Source organism: Vipera ursinii (genome assembly GCF_947247035.1).
Source record: "Vipera ursinii genome assembly, chromosome: 1".
In the NCBI taxonomy this organism is placed as follows: domain Eukaryota; kingdom Metazoa; phylum Chordata; class Lepidosauria; order Squamata; family Viperidae; genus Vipera; species Vipera ursinii.
The window spans coordinates 130,403,321-130,423,803 of NC_139512.1; the positions used below are offsets into that span (position 1 = coordinate 130,403,321).

Genomic DNA, 20,483 nt, shown 5'->3' on the forward strand with positions numbered 1-20,483 from the left:
ACCTTAACTACATATTAGTTGGTTATATCTTTTTATCAGACTCATCTTAGAATGACTATGAACATAAAGATTTAAAAGATTCTTACAAACATACGGTAACATGGAAGGGCCGTAATCTTTCTCCTACTATTACTATCTCTATTAGCACTGCTACTTTTTTCTGCTAATTACTGGAATTATATTTAGTTTGCCCTACTTTTCTCTTATATAATTTCATTAATATTACCATCAATGTGTTATATCTATTTAACATTATTATATAAAAAATCTTTATTTCTGGACACTTTTATCAGTTCAGTTCAGATGAATATCAAGTTCTGTGGAAATGTTTTGTTTTTTTTAAAAAAATTTCTTTATTTATGTATCAAGCAAACATTAAGTCAATAGCGGTTTACATCACATTGCGAGGAGGAAATAAGGTTGTCCTGTTACATATAAGAAAGCAACCACCAAGAAAGGAAAAAATTATTGCATATAACAAGTAATAAAGTTCAACTAATAGCTCTTTTTGACATCCAATTGTACCATTGACTCCAAGACAAATAATAATCTGTGTCCTCTCGTCCGCTTAACATCATAGTAAGCCGATCTGATTCCACACAGTTCATTATTTTCTGAATTACTATTTGGTCAGGTGGGCTAACATCCATCTTCCAATATTGGGCCCACACCAATCTTGCAGCAGTGGTTATATGTAACAACAGGTACCACGCAGTTCTATTTATATTTTGTGGTCTTATCCCCAATAAAAATACCTCAGGACACAATTGTATATGGTATCCCAACATCTTACTTAGCCATTTCTGAATATTCTTCCAGAAGTTCATAGCCTCTCGACAGGTCCACCATATATTATAATAAAGTGCCACCTTGGACCTCACCCCTGGAAGCTGTGATCTATCCGACATTATACAATTTTGAGAAAAAGTTGACTTATAAAGAGTTATTAGATCTAAATGGGAACTTAAAAACAAAGTTATCACTTCAGGAACAGGGGTTAAATTTAGATTGGTGGACCTATCTGCAAATTAGTAGTAAATACACGAAGGACAGGCAGAGGCCTGGAATTTGTCGAGAGCTCCATACCCTGGATAGGATTTTGTTGGGAGTGGATGATAAGATCTTATGGGCGGGAAGGCCTTGATCCATGCCTGGGTGAGAGATTTAGGTTGCTCAATAGCTATTGAGAGGTGGAGCGAAATTTGGGTTAAGATCATTAAGTTAACATGGTCAATAGCATACAAAGAAAATATATATAAAATGGCATATTGTTGGCATTTACCGCAGGCCAGGCTCGCCAAAATGTTTTTGGGAACATCCCCAACTTGCTGGAAATGTGGTGTCAAAGAAGGCACATATTTCCACCAATGGTGGAAATGTTTTCTCAAGGAATATTTCTTTCTTCTTAGACAAAATTTTCTGTAGCAATGAAGTCTGTCAGAGGTTTTACTGAATTAATTCTTGAAGCTTGAGTCCGGCATTTGAAACAATTCTGTTTAGGCAGTAAAACAATATATTTTTCTTTTTCAGTCTTCTTGAAAAATATTTAGGTTTTTCGTAGATCTTGGTATAGACAGCATCACATTTCACTTCTGTCACAAAAGGGTTCAAGTGGATGATAACACATTTTAACATTTTAAATATAAATTTGACATTTAAATTAAATTATTATCTTTGCAACCCATCAATCATTTAAAAAAATAAAAATCATAGTCTTGTGGATTCTTGTTGGCTATTAGTACCTTATTAAAAACAGATACATAGAATATAGGAATGGTATAAATATTTTGGAAAGGACTATAATGAACTTACGTGTCCATACAGGGTACAGATTCCTAATTTCTGTAATGCAATGCGAAATAACTCCATAATTTCCTCTTTCAGTTTCTGTACTGCAGTTGGGAATGTGTAGATTGCTCCTTGCACATGTCAGAACTCCTAAGAGATGAAATGAAAATTCTATAAATACTTAAGGATAGTGGTAACTACCCTGGATGGAGTTAGAATCTTTCAGATGGTGTTCTTCCTTAGACGGTTCATAAATGCAATTAAAAAAGGCAACATGTTTTCCTGAGATAATTTTCCAGTGCATGTACTTTACATGTTGCAACCTGTTAGCCATCAGCCCTCCTTCACAACCAAATGTGTTGTGAAATATCTCCCAGGAGACCACGGCCACCAATGAAGTAGTTAACTCTGAGTTGCTTCTTTAGATGGTCTTTGGAAGATCCCGCAGATCACCGTAGGCTGAGTTTCCTGAAGCTCACAAAAAAAGCAAGCAGTGGAAAAGTGTGCACATTTCAAATAAGAATTGTTTTCAATAATTATCTGAAGATTTATTCAGTGTGAATTTTTGCTGACTCCTTTTCCAATCACATCACAATTGCGGTCATGTTAAAATGCTGGTTTCTCTTCCTGAATTCTGGAAGTATTTTCTCTGAGGATTAATGAGTAGAGTTTTGTGATTTGGAGTTTATTTTTATTGTGTATTGGTAGAATACCTATACTAATGCAGACAAGCTACTGGAAGCAGCAGAGCAACTGGCTCAGACTGGGGAATGTGATCCTGAAGAGATTTACAAAGCAGCACGGCATCTAGAAGTCCGGATTCAGGACTTCGTTAGGAGAGTGGAACAGAGGAAACTTCTTTTGGATATGTCTGTCTCCTTCCACACTCATACCAAAGAGGTAAGATGCCTGAAATGTAACAGAAATTCAGATACTGTTGGACCTATGTTTCAAGTATGGAACATAGCAAAAGATGTCCATATTGCTCAAGGCATACTAAAATAAACTTAGATTATATAAAATTAAAGCTCAGAAAACCTGCCAAATTATATAAAGGTTACAAGTCTCCCTATTGGAGTTGCAGCCTAACTATAAAGGAAAGTTGAAATGTTGTCTGTTTGCCTATCTAGCTGAACTTCCATAACAAAATAGCAATGTGCATGTTAACACTGATTACTAATATTTAGTGTTTGTGTGAAGTTTATAGGCAATGGAGTAGACCTTTCATCTGTATGGTGTAACTGGAATATCAACTCTGTAGATTTCTTCTCAGAATGTTTTTTTCCAAGTAGAAAGAGATAAATGTATTCAGTTTCCTCCTTCTCTTTACATCCACCATTTCATGTCCTCCACTGATCTGGAGAATTCTTCAAAGAAGCATAAAGGTCTGCAAGAGGAATTGATAAACTTTTCTTTTTTGAATGTAATGGTCCAGGCTACGTGGAAGCTCATCCACATGGAGAAAAAAGATCTGCTTTATGGTTTGAGTTCTTTAAAAGACAATGTGATTATTGTTTCTTAAATTTCTTAGGCAATTGAATTTTACTGAAGCACCTCTCTGCTTTACCACTGTTTCTAACAAGTATCGGCTAAAGGAGCTAGCTTTGATTCCATTCTACTCAAACTAGGTTCTGCGTATATGTCCCTTTCAGTTTTCTGTGGCTTCCTCAGGACTAGACTAAATGCTGTTTTAATACAAGTGAACAATGTTCAAAATGTATAAAAATAGGACACTTTTTCAGCAGACTTAGAGGACATTGAAACTAAGAGCCTGAGGGGTATAACTAAAGCATACTCTACATTTTTCCATTTTCAAACTAAAGGACTTCAAGTAACTTTTGAAAACAGGATTGGGTACTATAAACAAATAATGTGTAAAAATTATAAACAATTTTATTGCAGTCATTAACCTGCAAGTGGGAAATAAATATGTTAATATCCAAAGTTGAATTCACAATATCAAAATAGTGAGGTGAAATGCATACAAAGAATTTTGACTAAAAAACAACAACATAAACAGAAGATGCTACTTGTTCCAGCACTCATGTGCAATAAAAGAGAAAGAATTAAGTTCCATTATCACAGAAGTATAAGCTTTAAAATGGTAGCATAACATTCAGGTAAATATCAATAAGTAAAGCAATAAAATCAGCCAGAAAAAAATGGGGATTATAAACTGCACATATTATTCCCTGTCAAACCTGAAAATAATGTAATATAATAATTGATACCAAGAAATAAACACCTTTAAGGGGATAAGTACTGTAACTGAGGGTATATGCTGGGGCTGGACCATATCAGGGATTGCCACAAAGAAGAGGGAATCAGGCTATTCTCCAAAGCACCTGAAGGCAGGACAAGAAGCAACGGATGGAAACTAATCAAGGAGAGAAGCAACCTAGAACTAAGAAGAAATTTCCTGACAGTTGGAACAATTAATCAGTAGAACAACTTACCTCCAGAGGCTGTGAGGGCTCCAACACTGGAAGTTTTTAAGAAGAGATTGGACAACCATTTGTCTGAAATAGTATAGGGTTTCCTGCCTGAGCAGGGGGTTAGACTAGAAGACCTCCAAGGTCCCTTCCAACTCTGTTATTCTATTCTGTTCTGTTCTGTTCTGTTCTGTTCTGTTCTATTTTATTCTATATATTTGGTGACACATCATGTGGTGGGAGGCAAGTGACTTTTGTACTAAAAATGCCAGATGAGTGGCATAAACAGCTTTTAATTGTGGACAGAAGTTAGATTTCTTTCATGATTCATGTATCACATTGATATGGACTGGCTTCAGACCTCACATTTATTTATTTACTTATTTTATATTCTTCCTTTATTATTTTTATAAACAACTCAAACATATCTAATACTCTTTCTTCCTCCTATTTTCCTCACAACAACAGCCCTGGGAGGTGAGTTGGGCTGAGAGAGAGAGCAACTGACCCAAGGTCATCTAGCTGGCATTTATTCCCAAGGAGGGACTAGAATACACAGTCTCCTGGTTTCAAGCTTGGTGCCTAACTAACTAACCACCACTACTTAGTTATACTTTTCAACCATGGTTCGTTAAATGTTCATTATATGGTTGGCTTTATGCATTGTGCTTAATCCAAAACTGAGCAAACCATATTATGGCAGATCGTGATTTGTCAAACAGGCAAACACAGATTGTTTAATTGCAAGTTTTAGGTGCATGCTCCTATAACCATTATTACTTTATTATTATAAACTGAGATCCAGTTTGGTCTACTGGTTAAAGCACCAGGCCAGAAAGCAAGAGACTCTTTGGTTCAAGTCCCACCTTATACATGAAAAACAGCAGGGTAACCTTAGGCCAGTCATATTTCCCAACCCAGCCCATCTCACAGGGTTGTTATTGTCATGGGGAAAATAGGAAGAGGAAGAATTGTTGAATATGTTTGCCCCTTGAATTATTTGTAAAAATAATGAAAATAGGATCTGGATGGATGGATGGATAGATAGATAGATGGACAGATAGATGGAAAACTTACACTAGAACTGTCTTTATATTGAATTGTGCCCTGTGGCACTATTTTCCTTCTAATAGTTAGTCTGAATAAATAGTTCAGAATACAGAATGATAGAATTGGAAGAAACCTTGGAGGACTTCTAGTCCATCTCTCTGCTCAGGCAGGAAGCCCTATATCATTTCAGACAAATGGTTGTCCAATCTACTTAAAAACTTCCAGTGCTGGAGCATTCACAACTTCTGGAGGCAGGTTGTTCCACTGGTTAATTGTTCTAACTGTCAGGAAATTCCTCCTTAGTTCCAGGTTGCTTCTCTCTTTGGTTAGTTTCCATCCATTGCTTCTTGTCCTGCCTTCAGGTGCTTTAGAGAATAGCTTGACTCCCTCTTCTTCGTGGCAGCTCCTTAGATGTTGGAACACTTCTGTCTTGACCCCCCTGGTCTTTTTTTCCCATTAAAGTAGACATACCCAGTTCCAGCAACCTTTCTTCATACGTTTTAGGCCCTAGCCCCCTAATCATCTTTGTTGCTCCTCAACATTGTTGATAATATATAACAGTTCAGAGATAATAGAGAAACTAATTAGTTCAAATGAATTTATATTTTGTCAGAAAAGAAGGAGGAAAACATCAGAGGTTTTCAAAGACTGACCCTGAATGATTTTTGTTAGGTTAACTTTGCAGACAGCAGACATCAGCAGAAGTCACATAAAGAGTCCTGTGACTATTGATAAGATGGAACAGAAAGAAAACATGTACATGCTGGACTGGCTGCATTCCTTTACTAAAGGTCTGAGGAATGTTCTTAGGCAGAGGAAATGGTGGAAACTTTATAGTTCTTCCAGATAGCTTAATAAGACTTATTTTGAGCAGGACTCTGCATCTCTTAGCAGCCTCAAATTCAGGTATTAATTATCACTATTCAGAATTGGGGGGAAAAAATCTTTTAGCATAGAATTTATATAGCAGTTCCTGCTCTTAATTTTCTCTAGATTTATAATGACAGTCTATTAAAAGGGCATCTTGACAGGCATTCTTTAAAAAGTCACAATTTCACAGTATCTGACTTTCTCATGATATTATTTAATATGAGGTGCATAAAATGTAAATTTATTATGATCGTTTAGTTGGATCTTTGTTCATCGATGGGAAGTATAACTCCCTTAAATACTTGTGTCTTTTAAGAACTTTTTTTTCTTGAAAGTTAGTAAATATAGTAATGAATGCATAAAGAGATAACAGAAGAAATAATAGCCAGGAAATAATGTCTTCTTAAAGCTATAAGTCATAGAAAAATTTTATATAGGTTGAGGAATTATAAGTTGACCATTTTTATTATCGCTCTTTAAAGGAGTGAGCAGTTTCCTGGGTACCCTTAATTTTTTCTAAAAAATGGCAAATTATTGGTAACCTGATACCCTGACTGCTTAGAATTAATGGATCAATCTGCAACATATTGATATTCAACATCACTGTTGAAAATGTCAGGCCAAATGCACATCAGCATTTAACTTTCTCAAGGGCACTGGATGTCAGTACCAAAGCATAGCTGAAGTCATATTCATCTATTCAGATAGTTCAATAGCAGAGTATTCCTCCATAATGCAAAATTATATTGGTGTTGTTACCATAACATAACAGACATTTATTACATTTATTTCTGTAGCGATTCCCAAATAGTCTTCATTGGTAATGTTGCCAGTATTTAGTTTGGGGCAGCTAATGTATTTATTAATGGATTATATGGAACTGCATTTGGTAAAGCTATAGAAAGTTGCTTCATAAATTCAAAAGGAAGAAACTGTTTAATATTTTTCTTGACACTTATTTTATAAAGACAATTAGTAAACAATCATTTCACGAAGGACTACTGTATGGCATTTGGGCCTAAAGAGCTGCAAGCAGACACCCTGCCGTTCACAATCATCTGCCATTTTTGTTTCGTTGCATACCTTTGTATACAACTAAGTTTGTTGCTTAATCTGATCCACTACAACACATTTTTCCCACTTAAGCAAATCGGCATATGATCTTGCATTCAGGTTTACATCAATAGAGACAGACACTGGTGCAGTCTGAAAATCAGAGGCAATCTGATATACTTTGTCTGAAAGAGTTATCTCCTTCACCCAAAGGCTTGTACACCTCCATAGATACCTCTATGAGTGTATTGGATTTAGCCTGGGGAAATGGATTCCAGACTCTTGGATTCTACAATATTTGTCACAATCATGTATCATCACATCTCCTTAAAGCTGGGATATGAAAACTCCAATGTACAGGTCTGATCTGACCTGCCAGGCTGAACTGTCTAGATTGTAAAGCTAAACATAGACTCATAGCATCGGATAAGATAATTTACACCATCAACACGAAGCACCTGCTCAATTCAGAAATCTAAAGTAAAGTATCTCAGACACCTGATTTCCTCTATTTGAATTCTTCTAACAAAATGAACTGAGTCCTTCTCGACATGGCCTTCTTCACCCTACCATATTCAGCATTTCAACATCTTAATTCTGTAATTTTTCTATTTAGGGAAATAAAAGAGCTTCTAAAAATGGCAAGAAATAGTGCTTGCAGGTTGTTTCAGCTCCTCTGCACCTTTCATTTCTCAGAAAGATTGGCTAGAAAGTATTTTTTTTAATCCCATTTATATCCCGCCCTTCTCTGAAGACTCAGGGCGGCTTACAATACAATACAAGTAGAGTGAAGGACTCCTTCTCTTCCTAAAGCCTTGCCTCTGGTGTTGATCTTAAAAGAATGTGAGATCTAAAAAATCACTTAAGCAAAATACACTATGTATGTATTATTCAAAGTAAAACCGAGCAATATGGATTCGTAGCTGGGTGACCGGCTGTACTCAGCATGTGGTCCTCAATGGAACTGCATCTACATGGAGAGAAGTGTGTAGTGCCCCAGGGCTCTGTTTTGGACCCAGTGCTCTTCAACATCTTCATCAATGATTTGGATGAGGGCATAGATGGGGAACTCATCAAATTTGCAGATGACACCAAGCTGGCAACACTCTAGAAGATAGGCTTAAGGAATAGCCAACACTCCAGAAGACAGGTTTAAGATACAGAAGGATCTTGACAGACTTGAACATTGGGTACTATCTAACAAAATGAAATTCAATGGTGAAAAAAGTAAGGTTCTACATTTAGACAAGAAAAACCAAATGCACAGGTATAGTATAGGTCAGGGGTAGGCAACCTCGGCTCTTTTATGACTCATGGACTTCAACTCCCAGAATTCCTGAGTCAATAGCTGACTCAGGAATTCTGGGAGTTGAAGTCCATGAGTCATAAAAGAACCGAGGTTGCCTACCCCTGGTATAGGTGGTACCTTGCTCAGAAGTGGTAACTATGAAAGGGATCTCGGAGTCCTAGTGGACAATCACTTAAATATGAGCCAGCAATGTGCTGCAGCTGCCAAAAACAACCATCACAGTACTAGGCTGCATTAACAGAGGGATAGAATCAAGATCACCTGAAGTGTTAATACCACTTTATAATGCCTTGGTAAGGCCACACTTGGAATAGTGCATCTGGTTGTGATCGCCACAATGGAAAAAAGATGTTGAGACTCTAGAAAGAGTACAGAGAAGAGCAACAAAGATGATTAGGGAACTGGAGGATAAAACATATAAGAATAGTTGTTGGTATTGGGAATGTCTAGTTTAATGAAGAGAAGGACGAGGGGTGACATGATAGCAGTGTTCCAATATCTCAGGGGTTGCCACAAAGAAGAGGGAGTCAAGCTATTCTCCAAAGCACCTGAAGGCAAGACAAGAAGCAATGGATGGAAATTAATCAAAGAGAGACACAACCTAGGACTAAGGAGAAATTTCCTGACAATTAGAACAATTAATCAGTGGAACAACCTGCCTCCAGAAGCTGTAAATGCTCCAAGACTGGAAGTTTTTAAGAAGAGCCTGAACAACCATTTGTCTGAAATGGTATAGGGTTTCCTGCCTGAGCAAGGTGTTGGACTAGAAGACCTCCAAGGTCCCTTCCAACTCTATTATTGGGAGACTAGTAAATGAAAATAGGTCATACACAATAGATGAGATCTGAATGATTATGAATAAACTGAAATTCTGTTACTGAATTTTGATTGGAAGTCATTGTCTATTTTGCAAATATTGTAAGCTGCCCAAAAACACCTATGTTTGATTGGGCAGCTATATAAATTTGCTTAATAAATAAAATAAGTAAATATTATGCAAGTGCCTGTCAAGGTACTCTGATCTGACTTATTTATGCATGCCCATGTGCATGTATGTCAATGCACAGATTTATTGGGATAGAGATGATCTCCAAAGGTGATTTTATTTGGAGTTCGCATCTCTATACTGAGAAATTTTCTGAACAACAAGCCTGCAGGACTTCAGAAAAACAATCCTACAGAACCAGAAAAGGAGTCCTACAGAGATCTTACAGGTGTCATAGAATTCTTCAAACCAGTCTCAACATGAGAAATAACAGATTACAAGAGAGATCTAGAGGCTAGAAGAACCCTTGTGGAATAAGTGACGGTTGATACAGCCAAGAAAACCATCAGTGGTTACAGGTTGCAAATATGGAAGAACAAGGCAGGGTGAACAAATATGGTCTCCAGCAACTGTCTCAGCCATTGAGACCACCTTATAAAGCTCTCAACAGCTGGCTTCTCCCAGGTTTTTTCCAGTTCCAAGGAAGCTACACCTTATCCAGCTTTGCCCCTGGTGATTCTTGTCTGTTTAGCCTAGCTTTCCTCTTCTGGGCCTGGGGACACACACACACACACACACACACACACACACGTGAAACTTGAAAAATTAGAATATCGTGCAAAAGTTCATTTATTTCAGTAATGCAACTTAAAAGGGGAAACTAATATATGAGATAGACTCATTACATGCAAAGCAAGATAGTTCAAGCCGTGATTTGTCATAATTGTGATGATTATGGCATACAGCTCATGAAAACCCCAAATCCACAATCTCAGAAAATTAGAATATTGTGAAAAGGTGCAATATTCTAGGCTCAAAGTGTCGCACTCTAATCAGCTAATTAAGCCATAACACCTGCAAAGGGTTCCTGAGCCTTTAGATGGTCTCTCAGTCTGGTTCAGTAGGAATCACAATCATGGGGAAGACTGCTGACCTGACAGTTGTGCAGAAAACCATCATTGACACCCTCCATAAGGAGGGAAAGCCTCAAAAGGTAATTGCAAAAGAAGTTCCCAAAGTGCTGTATCAAAGCACATTAATAGAAAGTTATGTAGAAGGGAAAAGTGTGGAAGAAAAAGGTGCACAAGCAGCAGGGATGACCGCAGCCTGGAGAGGATTGTCAGGAAAAGGCCATTCAAAAGTGTTGGGGACTTTCACAAGGAGTGGACTGAGGCTGGAGTCAGTGCATCAAGAGCCACCACACACAGACAGATCCTGGACATGGGCTTCAAATGTCGTATTCCTCTTGTCAAGCCACTCCTGAACAACAACAACGTCAGAAGCGTCTTACCTGGGCTAAAGAAAAACAGACCTGGTCTGTTGCTCAGTGGTCCAAAGTCCTCTTTTCTGATGAGAGCAACTTTTGCATCTCATTTGGAAACCAAGGACCCATAGTCTGGAGGAAGAATGGAGAGGCACACACTGCAAGATGCTTGAAGTCCAGTGTGAAGTTTCCACAGTCTGTGTTGATTTGGGGAGCCATGTCATCTGCTGGTGTTGGTCCACTGTGCTTCATTAAGTCCAGGGTCAACGCAGCCTTCTACCAGGAGATTTTGGAGCACTTCATGCTTCCTTCCGCAGACGAGCTTTATGGGGATGCTGACTTCATTTTCCAGCAGGATGTGGCACCTGCCCACACTGCCAAAAGCACCAAAACCTGGTTCAATGACCGTGGGATTACTGTGCTTGATTGGCCAGCAAACTCGCCTGACCTGAACCCCATAGAGAATCTATGGGGCATTGCCAAGAGAAAGATGAGAGACATGAGACCGAACATTGCAGAAGAGCTGAAGGCCGCTATTGAAGCATCCTGGTCTTCCATAAAACCTCAGCAGTGCCACAGGCTGATAGCTTCCATGCCACGCCGCATTGAGGCAGTAATTGCTGCAAAAGGGGCCCAAACCAAGTACTGAGTACATATGCATGCTTATACTTTTCAGAGGTCTGATATTGTTCTATGTACACTCCTTGTTTTATTGATTGCATGTAATATTCTAATTTTCTGAGATTGTGGATTTGGGGTTTTCATGAGCTGTACGCCATAATCATCACATTTATGACAAATCACGGCTTGAACTATCTTGCTTTGCATGTAATGAGTCTATCTAATATATTAGTTTCCCCTTTTAAGTTGCATTACTGAAATCAATGAACTTTTGCACAATATTCTAATTTTTCGAGTTTCACCTGTATATATATATGTTTGTCCTTGGTGTGTGTGCGTATGGGAGTTTATCTGCATAATCAATCATTGTCCAAAGAAACGATCCAAATGGCAAAAGATTATCCAAATAGCCCATACCCATCCTTGTGTTAGCCTTTCTATTATCTTTGGTAATTATAGAACTGCATCTTTCATTTATCTCCTGTATTCTTTCTCTTTAATTGAAAAGAAAAAAAATGAAAAAAGACAGTCATTCTATATATGCACTCATAGTATATAGTTATCTCAGGGCAATCTTTTGAATGTTATTTTATTTAATATTACACTTGTTTAAGTCAGCAGTTTTCAACCTGTGGTCCATGTACCCCGCGGGGGGGGGGAGGCTGATGTCATCACAGGGAATTCACAAAAAAATGTTATGATTTAAATCTTGAGTTAAATCTAGGTGCTCTGTGGCTATGATGCATGGCCACAAAAGGTATCTGTGGTGAAGAAAAGGTTGAGAACCACTGGCTTAAGTGCTTTAGGCCAGGGCTTTTCAACCCTTTCACCCATTGTACCACTTTTAGGATATGGCAACATCCAAGTACCACCAGTCGCCTAGCAAAATGTCAAAAACTTGATGACCAAAAAAAAAAAAGGAAAAAAGTGATGAAGTACAGGTAGTCCTTGACTTACAACAGTTTGCTTAGTGACTGTTCGAAGTTACAATGGCACTGAAAAAAGTGCCTCCTGAGCCACAGCCGAGCAAGACGCCTGCCTGCCTGTTCGGCGGCGCTCTTCCTCCTGTTTGAGGTTTTCATTGTTGTGAGCATTTCTGTTGAGGATCGGCAGCGAGAGTGGGATGGGGGGGGTTGGTTTTTATTTCCCCCATCTGTAGCAGGTTTTGGTCACTTCACATGACCCTGGGACACTGTGACAGTCATAAATATGAATCAGTTGCCAAGCATCTGAATGTAAATCACAAGACCCTGGAGATGCTGCAACATTGCAGCTGATCAGCACTTCTTCTGGGCTCAGCAGAAGCATCAGGATCAGCACCGAGCTCCAGCTGGAGCCTGGCGCTGATCCTGGCCCTTCTGCTGAGCCCTGACAGCCCTGCAGCTCCAGCCATCTCTTGCTCAGGCTTGTGTGGTGCTGCCAGTGGTTCAGCTTATTCCCCTCTCCCGCTACCACTTTTCTAGGATGGTTGCGTACCACCTGCCAGGTGCCAATGTCCCACAGGTGGTACCCATACCACTGGTTGAAAAGTCCTGCTTTAGTGTCAGATAATGCTGTGCTTTGTGAGAGCCTGATGGATACTCTCTGAGTTGATGTGAAATAGTTAAGATCAATACCTCCACCTTTTCCTGCCCACTGTTCTCCCCACCACCACCTTTCCTTTGCCTCTTCTGATATCTTTTGCTTTTTTTTTCTTCCTCTCTTTCCTAGCTGTGGACATGGATGGAAGACCTGCAGAAGGAGCTCTTGGAAGACGTCTGTGCTGACTCCGTAGATGCCGTTCAGGAACTCATAAAGCAGTTCCAGCAGCAGCAAACAGCTACTCTGGATGCCACTCTCAATGTCATCAAAGAAGGGGAAGATCTAATCCAACAGCTCAGGTGAGCTCCTTGGGCACAACGGAACACACCTTAGAATTCCACATGGAAATTAGTGCTTCTCACTTAACTATATTTTAGAACCGTATTGCTATTTATTTTGGCATAGCTCACCTGTTTTATTATTGCTGGGAAGCTGCCTAGATCCGCCTGGCAGAAGGGGCCCAGAAGTAATTTTTAAATGCATCCTTTCACTGAAGCTATAAGGAATAATTTGTAGAGATGCATAATAAATAATCTCAGTTCATCTGGACCACTGCATGTAATGGATGAGGGGAGCTGCAGGTGTACTAAATTGACTATGATTAAATGGTACTGCCTGAAAAAAGTGGATATTTGGGGAACATTATTAAATTGTTATAAATGGAGGCCTTGTGGTTTAAATACTTATTCCTGCTAAGCAGTGTCTGGAATCCACTAAATAAAACATATGCCTTTAATGTATCATTACTATTTTTTTCCACCTGTAAGAGCTTTCAGTTTAGCAAGATCCCTGTGGCACAATAAAGCAAAGCTTTCAACCGATACCTACGGTTTCCAATTGTACTGGGTTTGTGCAAGTGCAATTTACAGCGTGTGCCTTAAAAGTGACTGCATGGAATATATAGGTTTCCTCAAACACCTACAGCCTAATTCACATAATGATATCGCAAGGCTTGTGACTCTCTGCACAGGTAGTCCTTGGCTTATGACCATAACAGAGTTTATGTTGCTAAGCAAGGTGATTAAGTGAGTTGTGCCTGATTTTACAACTTTTTTTGCCACAGTTGTTCAGTGAATCACATTGGCTTTGCTTGATGGAAGCCATCTGGGAAAGTTGCAAATGGCAATCACAGCAACCCCAGTATGCAACAGCTACTGTAAATGCATGCTTTTTTGTTAAGTACCCAAATTTTGAGCACATGACTGAGGCGATGCTGTAACAGTTGTAAGTGTGGGGACCAATGCAGGTCACCTTTTTCCCCGTGAATTTTGAAGGGATGCTAAACAAATGATCGTAAGTCAAGGACTACCAGTAGAGGCTTTGTTCAGCTAGGCTTAATAGCATTTAATTAGAAATGCTCTGGAAACAATTTGTTTCTTTTTCAAAAAGGTGATCACCCTTTTTGTCAGTTGGGTAGAAGAATCTGTTCAGATGAATCATATTCGCTTTTATAAAGAAAATTCTGGGTTTGGTTTGGGGTTTTTTTAAAAAAATGTTTGTATACAGATCTTTCAGCTTTAAACATTTATTACATTTCAGTCCCATTGTGTTTTTAGGTGTGTGAGAAGTGAAGTAGAATATATAGGGGTAGAATTATTGTGCTGTGGAAAAGTTGAACAAAACTCTGATTTCTCTCCCACAATACTGGCAGTTCTCCGTGAGAAAGCAGAACATAGCAAAGGGTTAAACCCTCCACATCATACTCCTGATCTGAATCTCTTCCCCCCCACCCCAGCCCGATTTGGTTTGATTTGATTTGCTATGGTTACATGACGGTCATGTTTTTGTTTTTTATTAGCACATTGTACATTCAGGTGTAAACTGCCAAAGGGTACATGCTGATAGTTGGCAAAGCAGGGGAAGGAGTACTTGAGCCAGAGGAAAGTGAGGCAATCCTCTTTTTTCTTTCTTTCTTTTTTTCCTGGATCAGACAGACCTGTATCTCTTTCACACTCAACAGGCTTCTAGAGCAGAGGTGTATATTAATTGCTTTGAGAGAACTTTGGAAATTAGAGCATAAGCATCATATAATCAAAGTTACGCTTGTCCATTTTTTAATTAATAAATCTGAACATACCATAACTCGTTGTATCCTAAGGCTTGATGTTATGTCAAAGTAAGATGAGATTGGAGCTGTGTAGCTAGCAGTTCACTTGTTTCTCACGAGCTCCTACCATATTATTTAAGACCAAATACATTGCTTGCAGAGGAAGAGACATCTGATGCATTCAGGTCACCCTATTTCAACTGTGTTAAATAATACCATTATCTTTATTATACTCCTAGATAAATTCCAAAATTTGGGGGTTATTCTCAAGGATCAAAGGCTTGAAATCTGTTGAGAGATTACCCATCACCCATGATGCCCAGATAACGTGAAGATAACTGCTACTTGGAATGACTGCTATAAATTTTAATAGCATTTTAATGTGTTGGAATAACTTTTTCCTCCTAAAGTATAGTAAAAACTTGCTTTGCCTTTTTTCCCCACACATATTTGTGATTGCTTTTTCCTAGTCTTTATTCTTTATTCCTGTCAAAGAATCTAAATCTCCCACATAATGGGATGAGTAGATAATAAAATCCTTGTTCATCACTTTGGTCCTCAGTCACAGATTGGGTGTCTTTTTGTTCTGAACTGTGCTTCCTCAAGAACAGCATATTCCATATTTCAGGATGGCTGGATCTGAAGTAATTAGTGGATAGACCAGCACCAGAAATTGATAAGATCACTTACTGCCTCTTGTGCAATATTTTGCTCAAATTCTCTCTCTCTCCCAAATATTAGGTTATAGGAAAAGGGCAAATGACAGCTTTTATTAAAATTCAAAGTGTTATTGTTTTTGTTTTTGTTTCTATAGGTCAAGGATCTCATGAAGCTTAGAATTTAAGAACATTATTATTATTTGAGTAGCCTCTTATTGTAATTTAAGACAACAGTTTTAAATGTAGGCATTTCTGGTGCAGCCTGTTATCCTCTGACTAACATGGTAATGTTATCATTTACAAGGAACGTGTGGAGTGCTCCTTGATAGATCTGAATAAATGGGGAGAAAATCCCTAATCCCTTGGTAATGATTTTACTTATAGTTTCATACATCCCTAGTATACATCTGATTTTTTGCAGATATGTTAGCACTGACTGAGGTACCCCATATCAAATAAAGCAGAGTAAGCCATATTCCTTCCAAAACAGTAAACTGGTTCTCATGTAAAGCAGGGATCCACAACCCCCAGTCTGTGGACCGGCACTGGGCCGCAGCATGCCAGCAACTGGGCCACACAAAGAAGCGAAGCCCCATTCATGGAATGCCGGCAGCACATGTAACCAGGCCCCCTCCAGTCCGTGGAAAAAACTCTCTCCATGGAACCGATCCCTGGTACCCAAAGGGTTGGGGGCCTCTGGTGTAAAGTCAGCTAGGTGACTTTGGACCAGTCCCTCTCTATCAGTCCTAGGAAGAAGGCGGTGACAAACTACTTCCAAAATCTTGCCTCAAAAACTCAGGGACTTGTCCAGGCAGTTGCCAGGGGTCAAGACGGCTCAAAAGTACAGAAATTGGTACCCAGACAAACAGGTGAGAGGAAGGTGGAGGGCAGCTAATGTCAGCCCTTCCAGGTAAAGCAGACAGGACACATGACTAGATGAGATTGTAGTACTTTATTATAAGGCTAGATTAAAAGAATCTTGAAAGTCTGTAGGTACAAATCTCCCACCATCATTTTTCACTGCCTCATAAGTTAGGATGGGTCCTTCCTAAATTTCTTCCTCTGATTGTTAAGCTATTGGGGGCTCCCCTCTCGCCTGATCCTAGCCAGCATCTCTTTCTCTCCTCCTTTAAGGTCATTTTTACTGTACATAAACATTAGTGCTTAAGACATGGGAGTGTTGAACTTACTAAGTTTACAGAGGAAAAAAAAGTAATCTGGGGCAGGAAAGGGATGCAGACTCAAATGGATGCCTCACTGAAGGTAACATTTAGGGTTTCTCCAGTTTTCACCCATATTTTTTTTGCAAAATTTTCACTAATGAATAAATCTTAAAAGCTTGCGTAAATTGATTATTTTTACTGGCTTTAAATAAAAAAAAACATTGCTTAACCATGGATCAAGAAATCCCACCTTGCCCAAATAACATATAGTTAACAGGAATATATGTTGCATAATTTTTTTTGCATGTATTCTATTACTGTTTCGCACAGCGTAAGTATTTTGCTTAAAGGAAAGGATTTTCTTTTTTTATTGAAAGGTTTTACAATACAGTTTTGAATACAACCCCCCCTCCCCCTCCCCTCTCCCCAACCCTCCCCAACCCTACCCTACCCTCCCCCCTCCCCGACTTCCCAGAGCTAAATACAGGGTATAAAAATACAAACAAACATAAACTAAAATATGCAAACAACAATAAAATATTAAATTCTATCGCACTTTAACTCTTAGTAAAATAACTACAAGCTAGTTATACATCATATAAATCCGCTACTTATTCAAATGCTAAGTGAAACTTTTTAGTCCCATATTTATTCTGAATATAATCAGTCCATCTCCTTCACTCCACAATGTATCTCTGTTGCAATTGGTCTTTCAAATACGCCGAGATCTTCGCCATTTCCGCCAAGTTAGAAACTTTTAAAGTCCACTCTTCTATAGTCGGCAGTTCTTCCTTCTTCCAGTATTGCGCTACTAAAAGTCTCGCTGCCGAGGATTTTCAAGTAGACCCAATATTGGTAGGAAACCGGGATGTCGTGAAATAAAATGAAAAGGAGACAGAGCTCCTGAAGGGATTGGTATGCCATTCGTTATCTTTTTCTTCTTTTTCTTTGCAATTCTTAATTAGTGCAGAAAAGGACAAAAATGCCTTGAGATGTGAAGAGATATAGGATATTCAGCTCAGTATATAATATTGAGGAAGTTCAGATATTAGGCTGATGAAAAAGGTGAAGGCCCATTCAGATTTTCAGCAATTTATAAAATAGAATTTTTTTTTGTCTTTTCTCAGTGTCTTTATCAATGTTGGGTTCCTAACCGTTTGTTTTGACTTTGCCACAGAGATTCGGCGGTCTCTAACAATAAAACACCACACAATAGTTCCATCAGCCACATTGAGTCTGTCCTCCAACAGCTGGATGAAGCTCAGGTACAGATGGAGGAGCTCTTCCACGAAAGGAAAATTAAGCTGGATATTTTCCTTCAGCTCCGGATTTTTGAACAGTACACTATTGAGGTAAGAATTGTATTGGCCATATTTCACTTTTTTTTAAATTTAGTTTTTTTTTTCATTTATAACATAAAATGTGAAAATACAAAAGCAAATAGTAGGGGACAACAGGAGAAAAAAGGAAAAACAAAAAAGGTATGAAGGAAGGGAGGGCGGGAGAGACAAAAGGCATTGACTTCTGACTCTGTTGCAGTAAATTCAGACGTTAAAATCAAATCTCAACTTTTTTTTACCTTTCTATAGTAGTATGCGCTAGCCATTTCTGCATCGGCAAATCGGTCTAATGGGTAAAAAAAATCACAATATCATTTTTTTTCCACCTCAAGCACAAAGCCCAGGAGCGGTTTCCACATAGAAACAAAAGTACTTATGTTCTTTTCTTTTATCAGCACAGTCAATTTGGCCATCTCTGCTAATTCCATCAGCTTTTGAAACCATTCATCCATGGTGGGAATTGAGCCATCCTTCCACTTCTGTGCATAGAGCAGACATGTCAAACACAAGGCCCAGGGGCCGGATCGGCCCGTGAAGTGGTTTCATGCGGCCCGTGAAGCCATCCTGGAAACAGTGAGGGAACGGCCCCCACTGCCTTGGCCCTGGCCCAGAGACCCTCCTTCTGCCAGAGACTCTCAGATCTGTCCCACTCCTGCCCAGGCTCCCATAGGCACCCTTGATGCGAATGATGTAGAGCTGGCCACACCCACCCAGTAGGCCATACACACTCTAGCCATGCCCACCCAGTAGGCCACGCCCACCCTGGCCATACCCACCCGGCCCCTTGAGGGCAACCGCAATGCTGATGCAGCCCTCAATGAAATTGAGTTTGACACCCCTGGCATAGAGCAATCTTGCTGCCATCACCATATATAAAATCAGAGTTCCAAATTTTTTTTCTATTGGCCATTCCAAAATGGAAGACACTCCTGTGGAATGAGAACAGGTCTTATTTGATAAAATGAGTTCTTAGGGCTCAATAGATGGGTAATATTTTCAGATGTCTTTCTTTCTATCTAATAATTAAACAAAAATCCCTATATTCTACAGCACGCTTAATGGAATATTAATGGAATATGCCTCTATAGAAAGTAGAGGCATAGGATCTTTTTCTGGCAGAAATAATGGCACGATTTGTATCAGTAAGGATAGATGATTGCAGAATGGTGATTCATATGAGTTTCCAGAATGCTGGATAGCAAATATTAACTAGGCAAATTCTGTTAGCTCCAAATAAAATATGAATGCATACAGTAATCTGCATACAAAATGGGTGAGTTTTCAACTCACTGCAATATGGTTAGGGTTAGAATTTGGGCAGACGTTTAGAGCTCCATAGCCCAGGTCTTCTCTTCAGTGATCTTTCATAGTGGGGAAGATGACTGATAGATTGAGGTTTATTCCAAAGGAAATATGTTTTGCTTAATTTTGTATTTTGCTGGAACATGTGGTAGCTAGAAAGCTTGGAATACTGATAGAATAATGTTTGAGGAAAGCTTCACGATTCCAAAAATTCACATAACCATTAAAGGAAGCCCTTCTATCACCATTAGGTCATTAGCTCCAAATTAATCACTCTGTAGCACTAGGTCTGCTACTGAGAACGTACCCAACTCCAGAATCAAAGACATCGTGTTCTGAATACCAGCTGCTAGGGAACTACAGTGGAAAAGGGCTGTTACCCTCCAATTTTCTTCTACAAAGTATTTATTGAGGCCAAATTAATATGAATAAGCATTCTGGCATGAAGTATGATAGTTGATCTTCTATATCAGGTAGAAAAATATTGAATTCTGTTGAATTTAACTTTTAAGTAGAGAGATGCAAGATTGAGTTGCTGTGAATTTAGCTATTGTGCTTTGTAAAGCACAGGGAGTCCTTGACTTACAATCATTTGTTTAGTGACGTTTCAAAGTTACAGTGGCACTGATAAAAGTGACTTATGACCGTTTTTCACACTTACAACCATTGCAACATCCCCATGGTCATGTGATCAAAATTCAGAGGCTTGGGAACTGGCTCATAATTAAGAATGGTTGCAGTGTCCTGGGGTCATGTGATCAGCTTTTGTAACCTTCTGATAAGCAAAGTCGATGGGGAATTAATTTAACAACAAGGTTACTAACCTAACTGCAGGGATTCACTTAACAATTGTGGCAAGCATGGTCGTAAAAAGGGGAAAAATTCACTAAACACATATCTCACTCAGTAACAGAAATTTTGGGCTCAATTGTGGCTGTAAGTCGAGGATTACCTCTATGGTTTGCGGTTCTAGATAATATGAACCTGTTAAACTACAGCTGTTCAACAAACTTTGGTCA

The 20,483-nt window shown here is 38.9% G+C and overlaps 1 protein-coding gene across 4 annotated transcripts in view; it reads left to right on the forward strand.

Annotated features, from left to right (window-relative positions):
- The window catches only part of KALRN (kalirin RhoGEF kinase), a gene marked incomplete at its 5' end in the record, with an annotated part of 580,305 nt that overhangs the window by 381,102 nt on the left and 178,720 nt on the right, over window positions 1–20,483 (forward strand). For all 4 annotated transcript variants that reach the window (XM_083356478.1, XM_083356477.1, XM_083356479.1 and 1 more), the window contains 3 exons: window positions 2,497–2,688; window positions 13,083–13,252; window positions 18,000–18,174. In XM_083356478.1, the coding sequence (XP_083212604.1) occupies window positions 2,497–2,688; window positions 13,083–13,252; window positions 18,000–18,174 (537 nt within the window). The remainder of the gene's footprint in view (window positions 1–2,496; window positions 2,689–13,082; window positions 13,253–17,999; window positions 18,175–20,483) is intronic.